General features: G+C 37.8%; 1 protein-coding gene across 1 annotated transcript in view; it reads right to left on the bottom strand.

Annotated features, from left to right (window-relative positions):
* The window catches only part of PRTG (protogenin), a 113,053-nt gene extending 88,461 nt beyond the window's left edge, over positions 1-24,592 (bottom strand). Inside the window, exons 1-2 of the mRNA XM_032865162.1 lie at positions 24,396-24,592; positions 21,872-22,174 (exon numbers count right to left, since the gene is read on the bottom strand). Of these exons, the coding sequence (XP_032721053.1) occupies positions 21,872-22,174; positions 24,396-24,489 (397 nt within the window). The 5' untranslated portion in view covers positions 24,490-24,592. The remainder of the gene's footprint in view (positions 1-21,871; positions 22,175-24,395) is intronic.
* Positions 24,593-26,230: the final 1,638 nt, after the last annotated feature.

The raw sequence follows: 26,230 nt of genomic DNA, 5'->3' as shown, positions 1-26,230 counted from the left end.
GTTGTTAACTAAGACTGAGCTTTCATTCAGAATAAACAACCTAGAGCTGAAGAATGACAATTACTCTGCAACTACAGAACCTTCCCCTTCCTCTCTTATCCAAGTGACTAAACAAGTAGTTAGTCCTTAGTTTTGTGAGAGGCAAGGACACTGGAAATGGACTGGACTATGAAGAGGGTTTCAACAGGATGCTGCAACATCTTCATAATATGGAAACTATCTTCCAGTCAAGTGCTGAGTGGATCTAATCTTCAAGAATACAGTATAACCTAGTTTTTAAATTTTTTTCTAAATAACCTACCAGGAGAAGAAAAAAAAAATCACTCCTATTCCTTTCTTGTTTTCTTTTTGTATCTACCTAATCAAAACATACAAGCTATGAAAATTCTTAGGATTATAATTGCTGACTTCAACACAGCATAGAAAAAATAATTTCACAGAAATATATGTAATAAAAATATGTATTCTATGTATAAATATTTGTAAAACTTGATAATCCCTAAAACTCTAGCTGTGATTACGAAATTAAAAGAGTTTTTCACTCTCAGATGGGATTTATGTCTAGTAACATATTCACATACAAAGTGGTCTGCTAGTGATGGTAAAAGATATAGCTTTAGCTACGGGATGAAACAACTTAAACAAAACAACTTAATGAAAAGTGGAAAATCCAGCCATTTTACAAGGGCTTTAGGTACATGACACAATTAAGTGACAGAAACATCCAAATCCTTAATTCTTTACTGGTCCATCCTGATGTCTTAGAAATCTGGCTTTTACAGGAAAGTAGAAAATGTATATATTTAATAAAGGTGCAATTTTCTAACTTATTTCAAACAAAATGCTTTAAATAAAAATGTAAATGATACCACACATACAATAGTATACACAAGAAGGCACATTATAATGAATACTTCCTATTGAAAACTGTCAAAATCTGGGTAAAGTACAATATTATCCTGCAGTGGAATTCTACTAGTACTTAATGATTTTACAAAGCCTTATAGGGGTAAAGGCTCTCTCCTGCTGATTTATGAGATGTTTCTTTCAACCATGCTTCCCTAGTAATTCTATGCAAGAGAGGAAAAAGCAAAAGGCCACAGTGAAGGTTTCTGGGATTTGCCATCTAAAAGCTTTTTATTCTTCCAAAGAAAGAAAGTTACGACCTTTGACATTGTGCTTGGTGCCAAAGAAACTGCTCATAAATGTATGTCAGTAATGAAGCAGAAATCAATAATTTCATTTAATCTAGTGAACTATTATGTAGTGGGACACAATATGTTTGAAGAGCCAAATGTCCTTGTCTTATTAATGACACCTATGTTACTGTTTCATTAAGATGAAAGTTGTTTGTTTTGTATTTTTTAAAATCATAATTTTCACTATCATATATGAAAATGCCCAGAATTTTAAAGTTAACATGAACCCTTTTTTTTTTAAAAAGAAAAATACCTTGTAAAATTCATGCAAATTTTCATTTGACCTCAAATATGGAGATACTGCATTTATGATGATAAGTCTTTTAAGAATCAGATAACTTTTCATAAATGATTTTATGCATGCATACATATATAACTGGTTTTACAAATATACACACTTTTAAGTCACTATATTAGTTGGATTGCTTATTAAAATTAAATAACTGAACTGCCCAGAAAAATCATAGTACCAAAAACAAAGGTTGGGGGATTGTTTTTCTCATTTTAATTGATTTTAATAAAATATTTCAAATATTTACAGGCTAATAAGAAATGGTGGTATTTGTTATACTACATTAACATTGTCTGCAAAGTTGATAATAGAAGAAAAAGTTTGTTTCTTTAAAAATCAAGCTTTCCCTCTCAAACTAAGGAACCAGTAGGCTAAAATTTAGAAGTACATATTTTGAAGGAATTTAATAGATGGCACAGAGAAGTTTAATAAATAATGAATGCTTACTAATGGTTTCATATATTCACTCATTGTTATTTTTAAAGAGTATGCTCCTCAAGGTAGAACTGTACATATGTAACAGTTATTTCAGGTAAAATACAATAGCAATTTAGCTACTTTATTTACACTAAATAACTAAATTTTCTGATAATCACCATGACATTGATAACAGTTTCAGGAAAACATAAAATGGTATTATTTTCCTAAATCATAGCATAGTAGTATTATTTCTAATTTCTAACATTATTTTTTCTTTTTTAAGTAGGCTCCACACTAGGTATGGGGCTTGAACTCACAACCCGGAGATCAAAACCCGAGCAGAGATAGAGTCCTATGCTTGACTATCAGAGCCATCCAAGTGCTCCATAATTTCTATTTTCTATTTTCTAATTATATATTTCTATTCTAATTATTTCTAATTTCTACAATAATGTTGGACAATATTAAAACAATGAGAAATTATCTTGCTGTCAAGTTTCAGGCAAAATCCTATGTCTCTAAAAATTGTGCTCATGTATCCTCTAAGACTTTAATGACCTATTAATTGCCTAGTACAAAGGCTATTTTTCAAATCTTGTTTTATCAAAACTCTGTCGCATCTGATGTTGTTTTGTAAGTTCTTTGAAACTTTTCCTTCGGCATCTGTGATTTAGTCCTCTTGTCCTGGTTTCTTCCAGCCACCTTCTTGACAACTTGACCAACTGCCTTCGTCTCTGTTGATTGACCATGGTTCTTGCACTGCACACTCCTCCTGCTCGAAATCACCCATGATTTAAACTTCACTTAATTACTGGTAATGCTCAACTCAGTATCTTTATGCCATGCCTCTCCTGGCTTCCAACCATTCTTTGGACCACCTGCTAACCAGTTCTACCTTTGCATCTCACAGACACCTAAAATGAACACTTTCCATGCCAAACTCATAACCTTGATCCCTGTATTGGATCCTCTTCCTGTACTCTCTATTTTAGTTGGTGGCACCGCCATTCACCAAGTCACCCAAACTAGAAATACTGATATCATCCTGAACTTCTTCACCTCCCTTTTATTCCCCACATCTACCAAGTACTGACAATTTTTAATCCTAATTATGACCTCAAGTCCCTCTTTCCTTCATCTCCTTACTGCTCCAGTCCAGTCCCTTAAACACTCTCACTGTGCTGCTGTTACAGCCTCCAACTTGCCTCTAGCCCTGCTCACGGGACTTCTGTTTTCCTCCCAATCTCCAGTAGGATCAATCTAAAACAAAAACTGGCCAATCCAATCCCCTGCAGCTCATGACTCACAAATTAAATTCCAGGTTCCTTAACATGGTATACGGTATATAATGAGTCTTTCTATGAGTGGATCCTGTGTACGTCTCCAACTGCATTTCTGGCCACCATTTCCTTGAAATTTACTCTCTAGCAATGCCAAAAAGCTTATTATTCCACATATACCATGTTGTTTCTCACTATTATAACTTAATTGGACTATCCATCCCCCTCATTTAACTAAAATCTAGTTTTCCTTTTAAGTTTAGCTTAAGCATCACTTCCACAAGAACCTGTCCTTAAGTGCCCTTCAGCCCATACTCCAAACTCAGAGATGCATGGAGAAGTATTTAGAGGTAAAGTGTCAAGATGTCTGCAACTTTTTTAGAAAGAAAGATGAAGTAAACGTAGCAAATGCTAATTAACAGCTGGGAATCTAGGTGAAAGGTAGTCAGGAGTTCATTATTCTATCCTTCCACTTGTCTGTAGATCTGAAATTTTTCAATATAAAAAGTTGGAGAAAAAAACACCTCATATGCAACTCTATTAGGAGTACACTCTGTTATTGCACAACCATACCATTTTAGTTATTACCTATTTATGAATTCCTTTTTCCACCTAACAAATCGTTCAAGTCAGAGACTGCTTTTTATAAACTGTGGCATTCTCCGGACCTAGAGAAGTAGGTTTCAGTAAATATTTGTCAAAGAAATAAATGTTTGTCCTAAGTCAAAAATAAACCTAAACACAAAATTCTCAATCAGCAAGTATTTTAGTGTCTACAACATGCAAAGTATCTTAGGTGCTCTAGCAGTAGAAGGGAGTATCACACAAGGTCACTGAAAAATCCCATTAACTAACATAGGGACATGTTAATTACATGAGACAATGAGACATTAGTAACATGAGACAATGAGGAAAGACAGAAATGCAGTTGGGAGGGATGATGAAAACTTAAATGAAGAGAACCGGGATTATACAGAGACATGAAGTTAGGAACTAAGTCCTCAAAGATGAGGCATGTAGCTTCTAAGGTACAAAGAAATTCTTCAGAACCCCATCCTTATTTCAATTCCTACAAAATAGTAGAGAAAAAACAAAGATGATCTCTCCCACCAAAAATATATAGAAATGCTGCACTGTACATATTCAAAACAATATCACCATGACTAACAAAATTTTAAGGTCAAGATCAGAGCAGTAAACTTTGGCCTGATGCCATGATGCTCTAGATGTGGCTATGGGCACTAAAGGCTTCTCGAAGTAGAAGTGGTTTTGTTCCATCACAACATAGTTAACTGAGACCTGAACCTGAAAGCACTTGTAGAAAGGATCAGTGGAAAAACTCATTCACCATCCAGATTAGGAATAAGAGGGTTTTATTCTCAGTAAGAAATGTTGCCTACGACAAATATAAACCCTGACCTATACCACACACTTGTGTAGAATCTAAATGTATACAGCTAATGCAGAGCAGCCAAGAATTAGCCCCAGAATTGGTTCATGACCAGTGAAACCTTGGAGCACCAAAGAGAAATGAACAGTTTCACAATATAGTATATACTAAGTTTTACCGAAGATGAGATCATAATAAAAAAATTAAAAATCACATAAGGAAACAATCTGCCATAAGGAAAAATTACCAGACACAGAAAAGAAGGAGAATGACACCTCGAGAACTTGAGATAATGGTACAGTTGAAGGAAATTAAAAGATAATAAAATATTTAAAATCATGGAAGAAAAGACAGAAATAATAGCCACAGGCAATGAATAATCTAGTTCCTCAGTTACTCAATCTTTAAAATGAAAATAATAGTATGTGTTTCATAAGATTATAAGGATTAAAAAAACTAAATACATGAAAAGTGCATAGATAATGTCCCTCCCCCTACTCAGTTGGTATTATCTATTATCTGGCAGTAAATGTCAGGCACCACATAATTTAATTCATATGTGGAATTTAAAAAACAAATGATCACACATGAAAAAAGAGAGGAAAACCAAGAAAGAGACTCTGAACTACAGAGAACAAACTGACGGTTAACAGAGAAGAGGTGAAGGGGGGGGGGGGGGTTAAATAGGTGGTGGGGAAAAAGTAGCACACCTACTGTGATAAGCACCGGGTGTTATATGTAAGCACTGAGTCACTAAATTGTACACCTGAAACTAATATTATTGCACTGTACGTTAACTTACTGGAATTTAAGTAAAAACTTAAAAATAAATAAATAACTAAATAAATAATAGATAAATGCAATAGAAAATAACATACAGATGTGCAAAAAAGGAAAGGATAGGTGAACAGAGCCCAGGAGACATATGGAATACCACTGAGCAGACCAACATACACATTATGAGAGTTCTAGAAGGAATAGAGAGAAGTAATGGGCACAAAGAGTATTTGAAAAAATAATGGCCAAAAACTTTCCCAATTTGATAAAAGAAGTGAATCCATACACCAGAGAAGTTCAATGAACTTCAAGTAGGATAAATTAAAAGAGATCCACAAGGAAAAACATTTATAATCAAACTGCTGTAAAACAAAAAAAGACCCAGGAAAACAGCAAGAAAGAAGAAACTCATCACAAACTTATTATTCCTCCAACAGGATTAACAGCTGATTCCTCATCAGAGACTAGAGGCCAGAAGACAGTGGGATGACATATTTAAAATGACATAAAGAACTGTAAAACAAGAATTCCATATCCAGTAAAACTGTCCTTCAGAAGTGAGAGAGAGAAATTAAGACTTCCCAGATAAACAAAGGCTAAGGCAGCTTATTCCATTAGACCTGCCCTACAAGAATGTTAAAGTGAGTCCTTCAGGTTGAAAAGAAGGGACAGTAGATAGTAATTAAAAGCCATATAAAGAAATAAATATCTCCAATAAATGTATCTAAATTGGCAAATATTAAAGTCAATATTATTCTATTTTTTGGTTTTTTTTTTAATATTTTATTTATTTATGTGTGAGAGAGAGAGAATGAGAGAGAGAGCATGAGAGGGGTTAAGAGGGAGAAGCAGGGAGCCCAATGTGGGACTCAATACTGGGACTCCAGGATAATGGCCTGAGCTGAAGGCAGTCGCTTAACCAACTGAGCCACCCAAGCGCCCCTACCTCTAGGATTGTTTGTTTGTTTGTTTTTTAATTATTTATTTGACAGAGAGAGCATGAGAAAGCTCAAGTGGGGGGTGAGGGCAGAGAAAGAGAGAGAAGCAGGCTCCCCACTGAGCAGGGAGCTGGACATGGGGCTCAATCACAGGACCCTGGGATCATGACCTGAGCTGAAGGCAGACGCTTAACCAACTGAGCCACCCAGTGCCTCTACACATCCACTTTTTATTTTTCAGTTTAAAAGATAAATAGATTTATATAAATATAAATCTATCTTACTGGATACACATGTATAAAGATGTAATGTATCATAGTAACATAAAAGGAGACTGAACTGCATAGGAGCAGAATGAAAATAAGATGGCATCAACTCAAACTAGATTGTTAAAATTTAGGATATTAAATGTAATCTCTATGGTAACCACAAAGAAATATCTAAAAAATAAACACCAAATGAAACAAGAAGGGAGTCACAATGGTTCACTACCCCAAATCAACTAAACACAAAAAGAATGCAGTAGTGGAAGAAAAGAGGGACAAGAAAAAGGTACAGGACATTCAGAAAATAAATAGCAAAACGTCAGAAATCCTTCTTTCTCAGTGACTATATTAAATGTAAATAAATTAAATTCTCCATCAAAAGACAGAGACTGGCAGAATGGATTAAGAAAAACAGGATCTAACAACATGCTGTCTACAAGAGATTCACTTTATATCCAATGACATAAGTAGGCTGAAGGTGAAAGAACTGGAAAAGGTATTCCATGCAAATGGTAACCAAAAGACAGCTGGGTGGCTATAGTAGTAGTAGTAGTAGTAGCAGACAAGAGTGACATTAAGTCAAAAACTGTTACAAGAGACAAAGGAAGACATTATATACTAATAAAAGGGTCAATTCATCAAGAGCATATAACATTTGTAAACATATATTCACCTAATAGAGTCCCAATATATATATGAAGTAAATATAGATAGAATTTAAGTGAGAAATAGAAAGTTCTATAATAATAGTTGGAAACTTCAATACAGCACATTCAACAATGGGTAGAACATCTAGACAGAAAAACGATATGGAAATACAGGTCTCGAACAACACGGTACACTAACGAGACTTAACACACACATAAAGACACTATACCCAAAAAGAGCAGAACACACATTCTCAAGTACACATGGAACATTCTCTACGACAGACCACATGTTCAGCTGCAAAACAAGTCTCAAACATTTTTAAAGATTAAATGCATAAAAGGTATCTTCTCCAAGTACAAAGGAATGAAGCTAGAAGTAAAAGCACAGAAGGAAAACTGGAAAACTCACATGTGGAAATTAAACAACAAACTTAATTAATGGGTTAAAGAAGGAAGGAAGAGGGGAGCAGGAAGAGAGGAAGAAGGAGGTGGAGAAGGAGGAGGAGGAGGGGAAGAAGAAAAAAAAATAATACTCTGAGATAAATGAAAATGACAATGCAACATAACAAAACTTATAGAGTTTTGGTGGAAGCAGTGCTCAGGAGATCTGTAGCAGTAAATGCCTACATTAAATAAGAAAAATTATCTCAAGTCAATAACCTTTACATCTTGGAAAACTAGAAAAAGTAGTAAAAACTAAACTGAAAGCTAATAGAAAGAAAAAAAGAATAAGGATTAGAATGAAGATAAATGAAAGAGGCTAGAAAAACAACAAAGACAACAGAACCAAAAATTGGTTCTTTGAAAAGATGAACAAATTGGTAATTAGAAAGCTAGACTGACAAAAAAAAAAAAAAAAGACATAAAGAAAGAAATGAAAATGGGGATATTACTACCAACTTTAAAAAAATAAAAAAGACTGTAAGACAATATTATGAGCTGTACACCTACAATTTGGATAATCTATATGAAATATACAAATTCTAAAATCACACAAATTATCTAAATGACTCAAAAAGTAACTGAAAATCACAATAGCCTTATAATGAGTACAGACTGAATCACTAACCAAAAACCTTCCAAATAAGACAAGTCCAGGACAAGATGGTTTCATTGATGAATTCTACCAAACTTTTAAATTAGAATTAATATTGATCTTCTCAAACTCTCCCAACAAACAGAAGAGGAGAGAAAACCTCCTAAACCATTCTATAAGCCCAACTCTAATACCAAAGGCAGATATACATCACAAGAAAATTATAGACCGAGAAAATAGAAAGCAACAGACCATCTTTATCAATATAGGTGGAAAATCTCAACAAACTACTAGCAAACTTGATCTAATAGTACATTAAAAAGACTGTATTGACCAAATGAGATTTGTCCCAGGAATTCAAAGAAAAAAAATTAATATACAACATTAACAGAACAAGGCAAGAAACTATATGACATCACAACTGAGAAAAAAAGCAGTGAAAAAGCCAATGCATTTTCATGATAGAACACCTAGAAAACTAGGAATATAATGGAACTTCCTCAATATGATAAATGACATTTATGAAAAGCCCACAGCTAACATCATATTCAATGGTGAAAAGACAAAAAGCTTTTCTCCTATAATTTTTAAGAAAAGTATTCTTCTACTTTTCAGTTTGGTTCCTCTTACATTATACTCTGAGTAGCAGATAAAGCAAATATTCCTCCACAGTGCAAGTGAGGTAATAGTCTCAAAAGAGGTGAACATGACCAAGATTTTCAAGAGCACAAGGAAACTTACAGTAAGAACCCATTTCACAGTTGAGTATTATTTCTACAACTCCTACCAAAAAGCAATGAAAACTTGACGTCACTAGAAACCTAGCCTCTTTTAGAAAAATACATACACACCAAAACTCTACCACCACCCAATTCAGGTACAAAATGCAAACATTTTATTTACTTCAGAGGTGCTATTCTTCACGTGGTAAGAGTTGTAAGACTTTTGACAAGTTCTGCAAAACTGCTTGAGGTAATCTTTGCTTACCCTGTATGTACCACTTCTAAGCACTTTCCCATCATTTGTGCAGTCTTTGTAGTGCTAACATCCATATTTCTAATTTAGGGACAGGAAATGAACACTATTCAACATTCTACTAGAAGTTCAAGCCAGAGGAATTAGAAAAGAAAAAGATATAAAAGGCATCCAAATTATGGGGAAAAAGAAGTTAAACAGTATCATTCACAGATAATATGACTCTCTATATAGAAAATTCCAAAGAATCTATAAGAAATGTACTAAAGCTAATAAATGAATTCAAATTTCAGGGTACAAGATCAACACACATAAAGCCATTGTGTTTATACACACCAGCAATAAATTACTTCATTTACAATAGCATCTTAAAGAATAAAATATCTAAGAGTAAATTTTATTAAAAAGATTGTGGACTGAAAACTACAAAACACTGCTGAAAGAAAACAAAGACCTAAATACACAGTAAGATACATTGTTTTTCAGTTGGAAGACTTCATATCATTAAGATATCAATATTATCCAAAGTAACCCGCACGTTCAATGCAATCTATATAAAAATTCCAAGATTCTTTTATCCAGAAATGGAAAAGCCAATCCTGAAATATGTATGGAATTGCAAGAGGCCATGAATAGTCAAAAAAAAAAAAAAAGTCAAAAGAAAGAACAAAGTTGGAATACTCACATTTCCTGATTTTAAACTTACTGCAAAGCTACAATAATCAAAATAGTATGGTACCAGCCTAAAATGCAGGGATATAGACTAACAGAATAGAATCCAGAGTCCAGAAATAAATCCGATATACCCATGGCTAACTGATGCCAACAAGGGTGCCAAATCCATTCAATCACGAACAAAGAATGTCTTCAGTGAATGGTGCTGGGACAACTGGTTCACCACATGTAAAAGTGTAAAGCTAGACTCCTGCCATTGGATTTGGTGAAGGGTTATCAAATCCAACAACAAAACTACAAGTAACAAAAGAAAAAATAAATCAAATTTAATCAAAATTAAAAACCTTATGCATCAAAGGACATTATCCAAAAAGTGAAAAGACAAAATACAGAACTGCAGAAAACATTTGCAAATCATATAACTGATAAAATGAATATCCAGAATATATAAAAAAACCCTACAACCCACCAACAATAAAAAATTCAATGATCTAATTTTAAAAAATGGGCAGTAGATATTTCTCCAGAGAAAATATACGGATGGCCAATAAAGACATGAAAAAGATCATTAGCCATTAGGGAAATGCAAATCAAAACCACAATGAGGTAACACTTCACACTTATGGTAGTATATTAATAAGGAAAATAATAAGCATTGGTGTGGACATGGAAAAACTGAATCTCCTGCACGTTGCTAATGGGAATGTAAAATGGTGCAGCAACTATGGAAAACAGTTGGGTGGTTCCCCAAAAGGCTAAATGCAGAATTACCATATGATCTAGCAATTCTACTCCTAGACATATGCCCAAAGAAGTGAAAACAGGACTGAGAAACTGGAATGTCAATGTCCACTGCAAAATTATTCATAGTAGCCATAAGAAGGAACAATCAAATTATCCATCAACAGATGACTAGATAAATATAATGTGGTTTATCATATAATGGAATCTTATTCAACCATGAAAATTAGGTACTAATTCATGCTACAACATGTATGAAACTTGAAAATATTATGCTAAGCGAAAGAAGCCAGACACAAAACTCGACATGTTGTAGAATTCTATTTTTTATGTCATGTCCAGAATAAGCAAATCTACAGAGACAGAAATCAGCTTAGTGGTTGCAAGGTATAGGTGGAGAGAGAACTGGGAGGTGTGGGGTTTCTTTTTGAGGTGGTGGATATATTCTGCAATTACATAATGGTGATAAAGGAATAAAACCCACAGAAATACAAACTTTCAAAAGGGGAACTTTGTGATATGTGAATTCTACCTCAATAAAACTGCTACTTAAAAAAATATATCCACAAGAGACACAGGATATCACTATGCCCCTCCTTCCAAAGAATAGTAATAATAATGACACATAGTCAACCATTTATTTAAATCTCAACTTTTTAAGATTTTATTTATTTGAGATAGAGCACAGAGAGAGAGAGCCTGTGAGCAGAGGAGGTGGAGTGGCAGAGGGAGAAGCAGCAGAATCCCCACTGAGTGGAGAGCTGATGCACCCTCTCTCCCCTTCAATCCCAGGGTGCTGGGATCATGACTTGAGCTAGAGGCAGAAGCTTAACCAACTGAGCCACCCAGGCGCCCCTCAACCTTTTGACTAGAAAGAGCCTCATTCCTTGGAGGTTATTTAAAGATACATTTGAAAATCACTGCTTGAGCTCAAACTTCCATTTGTACAGATGTATCAACAAATGCTGAGCCTCTAAAAGGACTGGCTGCAGCTCTCTCTCCCTGCAATGAGGTCATACACAGGAAAAGAAACTCCATGAAGTGTTACAGGACAGATAAAATAGAAACACATTAGTGATTTTGTTTCAAAACTGCCTATTTTTCTACAGCAACAACAACAAATTCTTAAACAAATACAGCAGTAAAGGGTGAGTTCCACAATGATAAAGTAATACTTTTTAAATAAATATTAAGAAATTAAAGAAGTATCTTTAATCTCAGGATCAGTCCCACTACAATTCTCTTTCCTGAATTCTGGATTAGATGAGATATTTTGAATTTAGAAAGACACATTTCCACACAATACATGGGAGAAAAACTTTACTTAAACACTGCAAATTCATGACTAGAATCAGCAAACCTGAGATCTAATCCCAGACCTAGTAGCTATGCCCTTGGGCAAGGCAGTTATCTCCCTTCAGCTTCATATTCCTTATTTGCAAATAGAAATTTCTAAGACTACAAGTTATTATCTTAACTCATGTTAGAAGGAGCCAAAATGATACTGCAAGTCAAATTAGGGAGCAAGGACTCTACTGAATGTGGGTTTCAGAAAATTTTAAAGGTTTCTCTTCAAAATATTCATTGCCAGTATCTTAACAGTCTAAAAAGTTTGCAGATCAGCAGAAAAATAATAATGTATTTTTTCTTTATGTCTTATTCCTTTTTTTTTTTTTAACATTATCTCCTTCCAAAAATTGTTTAACAGGGCAAAACTTCTGATTTTCAGCTTCTTTCTGTCCTGAGAAGAATCAATTCTACTCTAAGAAACCAGTCACTTCTCTATTGACCAACTTGTAATTTCTCAATGTACCATTTGCTAAGCAATAAAATTCTCTCCCAAAATATCATAGCTTCCAAGTTGACATCTGGTGGACTGAAAACTAAACTTAAATTTCACAAAGTTTCTTCTGCCTGTATACTATCTTTCATGTATTATCCCAGATTTCTAAAAATGTAGTAAATCATCCAGGTAAAGATACTCGCAGGCTTTGAAGAAATCATTCTATCACTGGGGTAACTTCAATAATGCTTTCGGTAAAATTTTTTATTATAAAATCTTACTGCTTTACTGAGATTGGTCCCTCAGTTAAAATAATATTAAAAGTATTAACTAAGAGAGCATGGAAATGTGACTTTCTTAAACACATAAAAAGTGAATTCTTTTTATTTAAAAAAAAAACAGTAAATACATTTAACTGTGAAAATTGTTTAAGAAAAGCTGTGATCGCTCTTTTAAAAAGAAATACCAAAATGGTAATACCAACATCAAAGCATTTTTTTCCTATTATGTGTTCACACTGAGGTCAATATTTTAATTGGAGTTACTTTAAATCCAATCAGAGGGACTCAAGCTAACTAAGTTTGAAAGCTGGGGGGAAAATTAAACTTTATCATTCTTAATAGGACTTGGTGGTGGGTGGAAGCAGGCAGTATAATCTATTTCTATTAAGATACTAATACATTAGCTAAACACTGTTAAGATGAATTGGCACTATTTCATTTAAACACTGAGTCAATAAACATCAGAATACACTATTAATTAGCAAAACTAGACACATTTGTAAAGTTATACCTCTCATGTACTATGTCAACCTTCAAAGAGCACAACAATTATGAACTGCCCAGTGCCAGTTAAAGTAACTTATTTTTCTGACTCTTAAAAATAAAACTAGCTCAAATTATCAGTATTAGTTTAAGACTCCCCCCACCAAAGTTGATTCCCCTATGATTCATGGCGGGAGTATGAATTCTTAAAAGTATCAAGTTAAATAATGGCCAAGCCATTTTAATTTTTTTCCCAGTGGCTTAAATGGTTCTCTTATAATGTGTGATTAGATTCAGTCTTATAAAAAGTATAATTTATTGGCCATTTATGTAGAATTACAATAATAGAATTACAAAAATAAGGGCACTGTGGTGCTCAACACCCATTCCCCCTCCTTTTTGTCCTTTTTACAGATAACACAAGGTAGAAATCAGAATGATTAAGTGATTTGTCTAAAGTCATATAAATCACAAGTAATGGATTTGTGGTTCTCCTGCCTTTTGTCATTCTGCTTTTCCACTGCAGCTCCCAGCAACTCGATAAGGGGGGTAAAAAAAAAGCAGCAACGAAGAATATTTACCAGGTATTGTTACCTGATAATATTTCATAATTTCTTTATGAAAGGACTATAAGAAAACAAGAACACTAAATTTTCTGTTTTGACACAACTACTATTTACCTCAAAATAAGGAAATGCAATTTTTCTCTTCTAGTTTGAACTGATTTGTTCTACTCAAGGCCCTTTTATGGAGTAGAACACATGGTGCCAATGTTCAACCATCCATGCTCAGAGCTAGAGTCACTCATTAAAAGATCCGGCTTTCTCCTTCATCCATCTCAACTGCCACTTGGGCCACCAGTGGCTTACTGGCCTCAACAGGTGACCAAACTACCTATAGGAAAAATCTTAACTTTCAGTAGCTTAAAGAGCTAACCAAAATGAAAGCAAACGCAAAGAATGATACCTTGAAAAAGATGAAGACTGAAATCCCTGCCTACTGCTACTAAGTAATGTAAGTAATCTAAAACAAGTATTTCATAATAACCATGAAAATTTGTCTGTCACTTTCTGTGTGCTAGTTAGCATACTGTAGTGTCTAATTCTTTTCCCTTTACTTACCTCTTGATGCCCTCTCAAGACACCACCAACTTTATTTACGTCATTATCTAGAGGAAGTTAAGTTGTTTCTGACCAAAATAAGTCCACGGTACCATTGAATTAGCTGAAAAGATTTCTGTTAACCATTCACCCAAAGAACCACCAACCACATACCAAATGGAATTCTCTGGGCTGTTAATCTCATGCAGGTTTACTTGTCTCCATGCAGAGCATCACAAAAGATGTTCTTTACCACTTACCACACATGGAGATTTCTCCTTTTTCAACACTGGAGTCAATCAGATCCAGAAAACAAAATTAACTGACTAAACAGGGTTAAATAAAATTTGCATTCACTCTTTGACTAGATATCCTCAAGAAAAGATCTAAAATACTGAGATCAAAATGAAGGGACCTATAGAATGGTGAGCTCTTAATAGGTTTCAATGTACCACATGTATGAAGAAGGAATGGAGAAGCAAATCACTTCCAATTAGACAATAATGACCCAGACGCATTTTTTAAATCAAGCTTCCTTCACGATACTTAAAAATAGTTACTAGTTCTACAATCAATACAGTTAGCACTATAAACATCAAAAAATCAGATAATCAAGCACAAGACAGAAATAGTTAAAATAACTCTTGGCCCAGGATCACTTGGACTTCTTGGACTTGGACTTCTACCTCTTTCAGAAACATCAACAGTTTTCAACCAAGTATGATTTTGCCTCCCAAAACACATTTTTGGTTGTCACAACCGGGGAAGGGCATGCTATGGGACTGGGATCTGGTATGTAGAAGCCAGGGATGCTGATGTACATTCTAGACTGCATAAGACAGCTTCCACAATGAAGAATTATCTAGCCCCAAATGTTGATTGCACAAGGCTGAGAAACCCTGAGAAATGTAACCTACAGTAAAAATGTATTATCATTTTTTTTTAAGTTGGTGGAGTCAAAGAGTATTACTAGAAAGACTACAAAACCATAACAATAAAAAGACCATTTGGGAGGATTACTCCCAAAGAATATGATTTAGAAAAAGTAGTCTATGTTAAGTAGCATCATAAAAAAACAAACTATCACTGATTTACTATTGTTTCATAAAGTAAAAATTATTTCTATTTTTTTTTAATTTAAATTAGCCAACATACAGCACATCATTAGTTTTTGGTGTAGTGTTCAATGATTCATTAGTTGCATATAACCCCCAGTGCTCATGATCATAAAGTAAATTGTTAAAAGAAAATTTCCCTGGGGCGCTTTGGTGGCTCAGTTGGTTAAGCATTGGACTCGATCTCAGCTCAGGTCTTGATTTCAGGATGGTGAGTTCAAGCTCCTGTTAGGCTGGGGATGGAGCCTACCAGAAAGAGAGAGAGAAAGACAGAGAAAGAGAGAAAGAAAATTTCCTTTCCATCAGTCCTAAGAAATAAGCCCAGTAAGGACCTGAACAATAAGCCCTGAACAGTGATTGCATTCTCTAACAGTCACTTGATTAAACTAGCCACAAATGCTAAAGCTATTTAAAAAAAATGCATATACATAAACATGAGAAAAGGGCAAACCCTCCAGAAACTGAAAAAATAAACATTTTTAATTCATGCCTTCCATTCAGCCTATAAGAATTTGGCTTTTAACGTGCATCAAAAGCAGTTTCTGAGAACCAGAGGTTGAAAAAAGAAAAAAAAAAAAAAGGAATGTATAAGTCAGGAAAGTATTTGTCAGATTAGTGTCAGAGACCTTTGTAAGGATGACACCTTCATCCTCTGCAATACATATCCCTAGAGGGATTCACTTGGCTTCAGAATTACAGACACTGAAGGTAATTTAGTACATTTTTACCCTTTTGCCCATCACCATTGTCAGTTGCTGACTGTGAGCTGGCTCTGTGCAGATTCCCATGTTAAGGCAACTGCCAACATTAATTACTTCAATGATTACAACTATTTATTCTTCTTCCTCTCTTATTTACCAAATTTAAATGATGAGCTTAAAAAATGCTTTACCGAAGAGTTTGGACATATGTAAGTATTAAAATAGTCCTGACTGAAAGTGAAAATTTGGGGTACAATTTTTAGGTCTTCTCTTAAAACATCTCAATAACCACAGCTGTTCTTAAAAATTCAAGTATGATCGGGGCACCTGGCTGGCTCAATGGGTTGAGCCACTGCCTTTGGCTCAGGTCATGATCCCAGAGTCCTGGGATCAAGTCCCACATCAGGCTCCAGCTCCACGGGGAGTCTGCTTCTCCCTCTGACCTTCTCCCCTCTCATGCTCTCTCTCACACTCTCTCTCTCAAATAAATAAATAAAATCTTAAAAAAAATTCAAGTATGATCAACAAAATGCCAAACATTATTATTTTTCATATAGTCATTGCCAATTTAAAAGCTGAAAGTAATCCATCCTTAATAGAGCAAATCTGCCTGTGAGAGATAAAAATTCTCTCTCAATATTGTAGTCAGGGCTATTAGGGTTTTCCAAAGAGTAACCTCAAATGTATTTATTTATTAATTGAAATACTCCTTCAAACTTAAAGTCCTGCTTGGTTTTTTTTGGGGGGGGTGGGGTTAAGGTTTTTTTTTGTTTTGGGGTTTTGTTTTGGTTTGGTTTGGTTTTGGGGTGTGTTTTGTTTTGTTTTTGCTATTCTTTTAAATTGCTCTGGACTCCATCAATAGGCCCAGCTGTTAAATTCAGAAGCAGTGACAACAAATCCCTTGGCAAACAAGTGCTGAAAGTAAGACCCCTTCTTTAGAATAATCAGAGATAGTTGACAAAGAGGACCATACCAAATGTTCTTTCAATATTCCATTAAGGAGCTGAACAGAAATAAACACATTTATATACATCTTAAAGCAAATTATAATTCTACCCCTCAGTGGATCCTGCTTGGTTATAAAATTAAAGATCCAACAACTATGAAAAACAGTGAGATAGTGTTATAGGTTTCAGAAGATTAGAAATGATCCTCACTAATCAAGTGTAAAGTGGGAAAAACTGGTTCCATCACCCAGAGATTATCAGGTACCTGATAAACCTTTTAAGTAGACAGACTTAAAGAACCAAGTGTAATTGTATATAAGCCTGTAGAACTCTTTGTGCTTTTACTTCCCTGACTTAAGCAATTTTAAGATGGTCAATTTTTAAGTTAAACATGTACTTTTGAACCATACGTAACCCCTTCTTTTTGAAGATGATTTTTTGTCGATCCCAGAAATCATCATCTGAACCTTATCTACAGTCTCTCTAAATACCTCAGTTCTGTCTTATTTTTCTGAAATCTGATGACTTTTACTTTCGTGTTACAACTGTTGAGTTAGGGCAGGTAACTGTTAACAGCTTGAAGTGAACAGGCACACATGTAAGAGATGTTCCCCTTTACAGCATCTACAAATCTCAATAAAAAGTGACACTGTAGAAAAATCTTGCCCATCTTGGGTCCTAGGTCACTAATACAATTAAAAATTTAGGCTAATAGCCTCATAGTTCTTATCTTTCTCTTTTCAACCACCCACCCTATTTTTTTAGCATGACTCATTAAATATTCTCAATATATTTTAACTCATTTTGGACTATAATAAAATACAAACCGCACTCATAGAACAGTTTTCATTAATCTAACTGCAACAACAACAAAAGCCTTAAAGTCTCATCTCCATTTAAATTGCAGTGATAAATATTTTATTCAGGGAAAACAAACTACATCCTTTTAAAGGGAATTACTACTGCTATGTAAAGGTATAGGTACAGACTACCTCCTCTCCCACCCCCTACCCCCCGCCCCAACTTTACACATGCAAAACCTAACCTCAAAATTGTGGGGGGGGGTTGGAAATCATAAAGTTACAATATTATGATCTTCCAGCTAACGCTCACTTAAAAAATGATTTTTCACCCAAATGAAGCGCCCTGAAATACCTAAGAAATATAAGCTGGCTTTATGTTCTCTTTCCCTCTATCCTAAGACTTCAATTTCCACCTTTTATGGAAAGGAAATAAACAACTAGCTTCCTGTTCAATCACTAGCTTACAGCCAGTCTTTTACACATCACGGAACACTCCCCGCCTCCTCCTTTACTTCTCTCAAATGTCTCTTATCTTAACTTAAACTTGTCGAAATATGAGACCATTTTACCACACTAGTGCTTCCCTATGAAATTTATCTCACTTTAATGTTAAGAATGCAAGGAACATCAAAATGTCCAGGGATTATTTCTTACTCCTAAAATATTTAAATTAAATAATTTACATAGTGAAGACTTAGCAAGTACGTGAAAGTGGAAATTCGATTTGCCAAAAGCTAAAAATACTGAAATTTATAGGAAACAGTTTAATCTTCCGTTCTTACTATTCTATACAACTAGAAAAAGGGCCTCACACATCCTCTCCTTTCTCTACTAACTTCATGAAAATGTAAAACGGCTAAAATGCCTATCAATAAAAAGGATTACCTTTAAAAAAAAAACCAACTAAATATTACTTTAACCCTATACTTTCCTTTAAAAATGGGATGCCTTAGAAGAACTCAGTTAGACAAATTCTTTTGTGCTTGGATGAACAACAGGAAAGCCAAGCCTCCAGGCCTTTGGGGAGGAACCTTGTCCCTGCAGCGGGCTCTGATGTGCTTGGGAGATAAGGCTCCATAGTGACACTTAAGGAAAGGCCTGTTCACATTTGAATTTCTGCATTCCTCAAGAACAATTCATGGCAATAACTAACTTTGCAGAAGAGCTACATGAAAGCTTTGGCCAATGAATGAGGGTCATCTGCTCTTTATCACAAGGGTAAACCTCATCCTGGCCAGTTTCTAACCTTTTAACCCTGTGAATTCCTAATTTACACATGAATAATGGAATTCTTGCCTAGAGTGCAACTTTCAGCTTCTAGTTCCTAAGTTTAGAAACCAAGACTTGATTGCCCACGTGTTAAAAATCTAAAACTTGCACAGATTGAAGTTTAAGATTTTCAGATGCTATACTTTTACGCTTCTGAATAAAAGATATGCTTGCTGGCAAATCTTTGATCAGAAAAATAAAAAAGAACATACTTGCACCCTGCTGCTATCAATAACTGGGAGAGAACCAGCTTTTTTTTTTTTTTAAGCGAAACAGAATGTCCACTTAATGCCTATTCTCTTCCTGTTTAATATGTATAACATCTTTACCCTGAACTTAGGATAAAGTCATTTGAGCCTACATCACTGGACATTGCTTTTTAAATACCCAAACTAACTTTGTGAATTCAGAATCCCTAAGAAGTCTCATGTTTCTAAAGGAAAATCTAAAACCACTATGTATTCATTTTAAATCTATAATACTGAATGTAATTTCCTAGCAAAGTTATCTCCACAGAGTTAAATAAAACACGTGCCTATGAAAAGTGTGGTCCCTATAACTGAGTACAATTGACATTTGCCAGCAATGTTCTAGTCTCACTAGAAAGTTTTTGATACTCATTACATGAAAACTACTTCACCACAAGAGCTTTCAAAACTATTCACATCTAATATTTATTATCCATAATTTTTACAGTTAGAAAAATCTAAAGATACTCAAAAAGCCAATACTAACATTTGTTTCGCTGTTAATAACACTTATTAACCTATACAGACTTTAAAGCTCTGTGTGTTTTCAAGGCATTTCTGAGTGCCTTAGAATTTTGTCAGGCTACTAAGGAGGTCCTGGAAACAATGTGTGGTCATGATAAATGCTTCATCCTTTCAAGGCCCATCCGCCCTCCTCCACCTTTCTGTTCTGCTCCTCTCCAGCAAAGAAATACAAACGACAGTTCCTGGTATGAAAAGCTTCCCACAATGCTGAAAAGGTGAAAAAATTACAACTCTACGCAACAATGTTATGTTACACAAAAAATAAATGAACACAGCACACTATTCTGAAAACAGCACAGAAAAACCAAAAACAAAAAGATTATTGGCTAGTGATTTATGCCAAACAAAAAAGTTTATCAGAAATTTTTTCAGGTTTTTGTTATTTGGGGGTGGGGGAGGTTAGAACTGGAAGCTTTTCTACCTTTCTGAAATATTTCAGTATAAAAGTATCTTTGCTTGGAACTTATTTTCTACAATTAATCATTACTGCACAAATAAATTACTACTATGATGGTGGCATAAATATGGCCATACACTGTTAAAACAGTTAGTCATCTAGAAAATCCCTGCCAATAGCTTTCTAAATTTCAGTTGTGTAGACGGTGAAGAAACTGCTTCCTAAAGATTATGTCTTTATCTTATGAGCTCCCTCTTCCTATTGTTCATTCTGTAAATGATCAATTTGTCAGTATTGCACAAAATCTATCTTTTGTGGATTAACAGAAGAATGTAGCTATGAGACTTGTAAAAACTATTTTTAAGGGGCACCTGGGTGGCTCAGTGGGTTAAAGCCTCTGCCTTCTGCTCAGGTCAGGATCCCAGGGTCCTGACATGGAGCCCCGCATCAGGCTCTCTGCTCAGTGGGGAGCCTGCTTCCTCCTCTCTCTCTGCCTGCTTCTCTGCCTACTTGTGATCTGTCAAATAAATAAATAAAAATCTTTTTAAAAAACTATTTTTAAGATACAGTTATTGTTTAAAGGTTTACATTGTCTATTGTCATCTGGAGTGTTGCATGTTTGATCCCTCAAAGAGGCCGGAAAGCCTCGGTGGGAACAAGGAGTTCCCCATCCATCCTAGGCCCATCTTTACACTCAACAGTTATCAGGTCAACCACCAAGCACTGGATCACTTGGACAAATGGCTGATCTGATGGGGCTGTTAATACAAAGGAAATCATTAGAGAGCAAACTTTATGACAAGTGGAATAAAGGGGGCAGATCTGGTTTAAATCCATTAGGCATAATATGGAAATGGCCTTAACCTCTTTCTCTCCCAGCAGAAAAAGACTAGGAATACTTCAAAGGCTTGAGAGTTAACTGACCAATGCCCTCTCTACAATTAAAAAGCAACATGAGTGATCTTAAAGCACTCCGAGAAATGGAAGGCTGGGCTATAAGAAAGATTAAGCACTCACGGGCCATCTACAAGCAGAAAGATCTACTTGTGTTTAAATTTTGATTATTAATTTATGAAAGATGAGAATTTAGAACTTTTGTTGTGTTAGCTAAAACTTTTGCACCCAACTCCTTTCATAGCGTGAAACACTTATAAATTTATATAAAGCTACTTCTACAGGTTTAGGTGTTCTAACTTGACTTTCATTCTCAATCACTCATTAATTTTTTCTCAGTCTTTTTTTTAATATTTTATTTATTTGACAGACAGAGATCACAAGTAGGCAGAGAGGCAGGCAGAGAGAGAGGGAAAGGAAGCAGGCTCCCTGCCCAGCAGAGAGCCCGATGCGGGGCTCAATCCCAGGACCCTGGGATCGTGACCTGAGCCAAAGGCAGAGGCTTTAACCCACTGAGCCACCCAGGTGCCCCTTTCTCAGTCTTTTGCTTGCCCTTAGGATCAGCTACTGTCTCCAAGAAAACTCTTCAAGTTTGTGTGACTTTTAGGGTTAGTACATAGTGAATCACAAAATCATCAAAATGTAGCAATGAAAACTGTCAGACAATGAAGAATTTAAACACTTACTTGACAAGGTAAGATGCGCTTTTTGACTAAGAATGGCTCCATATTTGTTCATTGCCAAGCACTGATAAAATCCTTCATCAGACAGCTCTCCTCGCTTGCCTTCCACTTCACTGATGTATAAAGAGCCGTTAGACAGAACCTGGATCCGTTTATTTTCAGACACTTTTGCTCCATTTTTCAACCATGTGACCTTAATAGGAACTTCGCCATGAGCCTGGCAATCTAAAACGACTGGGTCCTTTCTTGTGACAGTTACATCCTGTGGTTCTTTTATAAAAAACAGTTCACTAAAGCACCACACTCCTATAAGGAAAAAGAGGGGGGAGGCATATCCAGAATTACAAGTATAAAATCATTTCTTAACACGTAATTGTAAAACATATTCAGGATGTAACATGACAAAGTTTAACAAACATATTAGTTAACTGATAAACACCTTAATAAAGCAATCTAAGTTCAGCAAACCTTTCCAACAAATCAGAAAAATCATCTTTTACAACATTTACTCTAAAAGCATAGGGAAGATTTCATAATCATCTATCCCTTCTAAGAATCCTGTTCTCAAGCTCCTTGCTAGAGTATCAAAATCATCAGGAAAACTCAAGAGCACAAGCTGTTTGCTACTTTTACAAGCTTGTCAAAAAGATCTTGAACAGAGTAAGTCGTAAAAGTCTAATTTTACAAGAAATCATTAGCAAAACTCCAACTCTGTGAACAAGCAAGTTTATTTCCTTGTCCCTTGAAGTGTTTTGGACCCCTTGGCACCTACTCCTCTGGAAAGTGTGTTTATCTTTTGTGACAAATTACAAGTTTGCATTTTTCCATCTGTCCTTTTACAGCAAAGACTGTCTCCTCTCCTTGAAATAGATCCATTTACTTAATTTCTGCAGAGTAAGGTAGGTATTTAATGGGCAAACTGTAGAGTTTGAAACGCTGGTAACTTTTGCTGATTATACTCAGTGGGTGATCAGATTAGAAAACTTTTATTTTTTCTTTCTTTTCTTTCGAACTACCAACTGCTGGAAGAAAGTGTGTGACTAATTGGTCCTTACTGTCTAATAAGGATAGGAGATTGCTTAATCAACCAATACACATTTTTATCAGAGCAGAGCAAAGTTTTAATCTAAGCGTACGCATCGCCCGGGTCCCTGCCAGGAGAAAACATCCGATGACCTCTTAATACCCTGTCACGTCCTGCATTCTGCGCAAAGGTCAGGTAAAGTCTGGCATACTGATTGGGGAGTGTTAGGAGTTTGGGAATATTTCATCTTCCTTATGATGTTCTGAATACATGATTACAAATTCCCGGGACTGATCTGTTTCTCATCAAGGCAGGTCCTCGGAAAACTCACACACTAGTCATGCTCCCACGCTCGGGCTGCGGACTTCTAATATATGCCCAGGGCGACTCGAGCGACCCTAACAGCCCCGCGCTTCGAGGACCACTCCGGAAGGCGCCCATTGTGTTTCCGAGTCACATCTGACTTTGATCCTTTTCTCATGTTAACAGAAAACTAACTCCTCCAGAGAAGATTAAAGTCCGGGGTTTGTAACCTGTAAATAAATAAAATAACCCATTCTCCTGAACACTCTTCGTCCTCGCCCCTCGCAATCATCACATCCACTTTATACTTTTTTATCTCTTTGAGGATAAACCAGCGCAGATGCAAACCAGAGAAATTAGTTCATCCAACTTTGCACAAGGCTAAACTGGAGTTTGGAGGAATCTTCACACTGGCACACACCTCAGGCCCTGCCCCCGAAATACCTGGCTACGGGGGAGGGGGGATCCTATTCATAAGATTATACCTGCCTTCTCCGCTCTCGGTACTCCCCCCCCCCCCCGCCCCCAACACAAATCAGCCACGCACCTTCCAACCCATCTTGTCTCTAATTCCACCCCTCCCCTGTCCTTCTCCTCTCTTGATCCAGATCTGGGGAAATGGGGGCCCTAGGGGTGCTGCCCCCAAGGCTGAGTTCACCTATTCTCTCCCCTGGCCTAAAACGTGTGGGAAACCCCCACTGCAAAAAGGGGAAGCAGAGGGAAACCGCGGCGCCCCCTGCGTGGCCGGGCTGCCACTAAGGAAACAATATAAATAAAGCCACGTGCGCCGCGGCGGCCCCGGCGGGCGAGCGAGCTGGCGGCGCGGAGCTGGAGCAGAGGCTGGCCGCGGAGGCGAGGACTCGGCCGGAGCCCGGACAATGGCGCGAGGAGAAAGGGGGAAGAGTGGACAGCGGGCGCCACGGCCCTGCATGCAGGCTGCGGCTCACGGAGCGCAGCGAGGAGGGGCGTGTGCCGGGAGAGGTGCCCACAGCTCTGCCCGCGCCCCCGCACAGCCCGCGGGCCGCCCGCGCCTCCAGCAGCGGCTCCCGACTGGTAGCAGGGAGGGGGCAGGTCCGGTGGTCAGCGCACCGCGGCGGACCTCGCCGTCCCCCCAACACCCCCCCCTCGCTGCGGTTTCCTCTCTCCCCAGCCCACTCGCGCCTGCTCAAACCCCACAGGCGCAGAAGAAAGCGCGCCCACCTGGACCGGAGCCGAGCAGCAGCAGGAGCAGGAGCGCGCGGAGCAGCATCCCTGGCGGCCGCAGCCGGGCGAGGGGTCGCAGAGAAGGCGCCATTCAGCTGGGCTGCGCGGGCATGCTCCCCGGCCGCCCGGTAGCCGCTGTCCGCCTGCCTGCCCCCGCCTCCGGGCGCTCCCCACGCCGCTGCTGGACGCGCGCACCCTGGCTTCCCTTTCGGACTCCGGCGTGGCGTGGCGTGGCTCGGCGCGGCCGGCTGCGGGTCTCTGTGTCGCGGCGAGGCCGGCGCACCGACACCCGCTCGCAAGAGGCGGGGGGCCCGAGAGTCCGGCCTGGGGGCGGAGTGAGGCGGCGGCTGGAGGGGGCGGGGGCGGCGGAGTGGACAGCGCCGCCGCTGCCGGCCTGGGGACTACTTTCTACATCTGGCCCCTGGTCTGGGGACCGCGAGGTCGGTGCGGCCGGCGGAGGGAGACGCCAGGAGGGGGCCCCGTGGCGGCCCTGTCGCTGCCCCGCGGGGTGGGGGCGGGCCCCGCCGGACAATGCACCTGGGGGTCAAGCCCCGGCTGAGGGTCTTCGGCCCGCGGCCCCGCCCCCTCTGCCTGCCCGCCACCGTCGAGGACAGAGCCACAAAGGCCGAGCTTCGCGGCCCAGGCTGCCCCCGGGGCCCCTCTCCCGCCGGCTTGTTTAGGATTCGGGGAAGGAGGAGGCGGGGTGGGGGAGGGATGGTGTTGAGAGACGTGGAAAGGCCGGAGACTTTTCCCCTGATGGCCCCTGCCCATCCCCCTCCTTCCCTCACACGCCGAGGCCCTGTGGAGGGAAAACTGATGATTCCCACTTCGGAGATTTGTCAGCCTGACTGGAGGCATGTCCGGGTGCTAAGTGCCACATTTGGGGACGGCTCTCGCCCTCCCTGCCCCCCATCAGATGCAGCACTGGCTTAAAAACAGCTTCAAAAAAGTGCCCTGAAATCAACAATCACCTTTTGGGGAGATGTTTTATTCTCTGTTTCTCAAGTTAGTCAAGTTCTCGAATTCGTAAGAACTGTGCACACAAAGGGCCCTGTCCTAAGAGTTGAGGGGGAGATCAGGAGATTTCTAGATTCTCTGAGCTTGCCTTGGGGAACTAAGCGTTCTTAGACTATGAGTTAAACTGACCTGGAAAGACACAAATGTTATTAATTTGTTCACATCTCTTAAAATTAAGGACAACGAGAGGAGTTAAAAGGTACATTGGAAAATGTAATCAGATTGCTAAACATATGTGGATCTTAGAGATCATTTCCATGTGGATTAGCAGTTGCTAATCCAAAACTAAATCTATGGCACATGATGAGGGCACAGGCTAAAAGCTAACCTTAATGAAAGCTGCTGACAGAAATCTAGCTTTTTTCACTGAGTCATCAACACACTGCCTTTAGCATTTTCCCAAAACCCTCCTTATGAGAAAAACGTGGTGGTGGGGGGGGGGCGCGTCAACAGTTTTAGAACATCTGCTGGGAGGGCAGCACTACCTTCCCCGGAAGCTTTCTGTAATAAGGATCAGCCTGTTTAACAATCTTAACCCGTGTGAAGCAGAAATACCCTTGGCTATACTGCCTCCAAAACTTTACTTAAAATTTAGATGAATTAAAACGATTTCTAAGCATCCGTATAAAGGTTCATGGAAAGGGGAAAATGTTGAGGTAATAAAATGAAATAAAGAATGTTTTAAATATCTGATAAATTTACACAAATTGACATGACATTCTTGACTGTGTGCAAGCTAAACTAAATTCTCTAATTGTATGACATTCTTCTTCCTCTTGACTCCCCCTTATCCCAGTTTCCTTTCAGTTGACCCT

This window comes from Lontra canadensis, unplaced genomic scaffold (assembly GCF_010015895.1).
Source record: "Lontra canadensis isolate GAN:19392208 unplaced genomic scaffold, GSC_riverotter_1.0 scaffold28, whole genome shotgun sequence".
Lineage (NCBI taxonomy): Eukaryota > Metazoa > Chordata > Mammalia > Carnivora > Mustelidae > Lontra > Lontra canadensis.
This window is presented reverse-complemented; position numbering and strand designations above follow the sequence as displayed.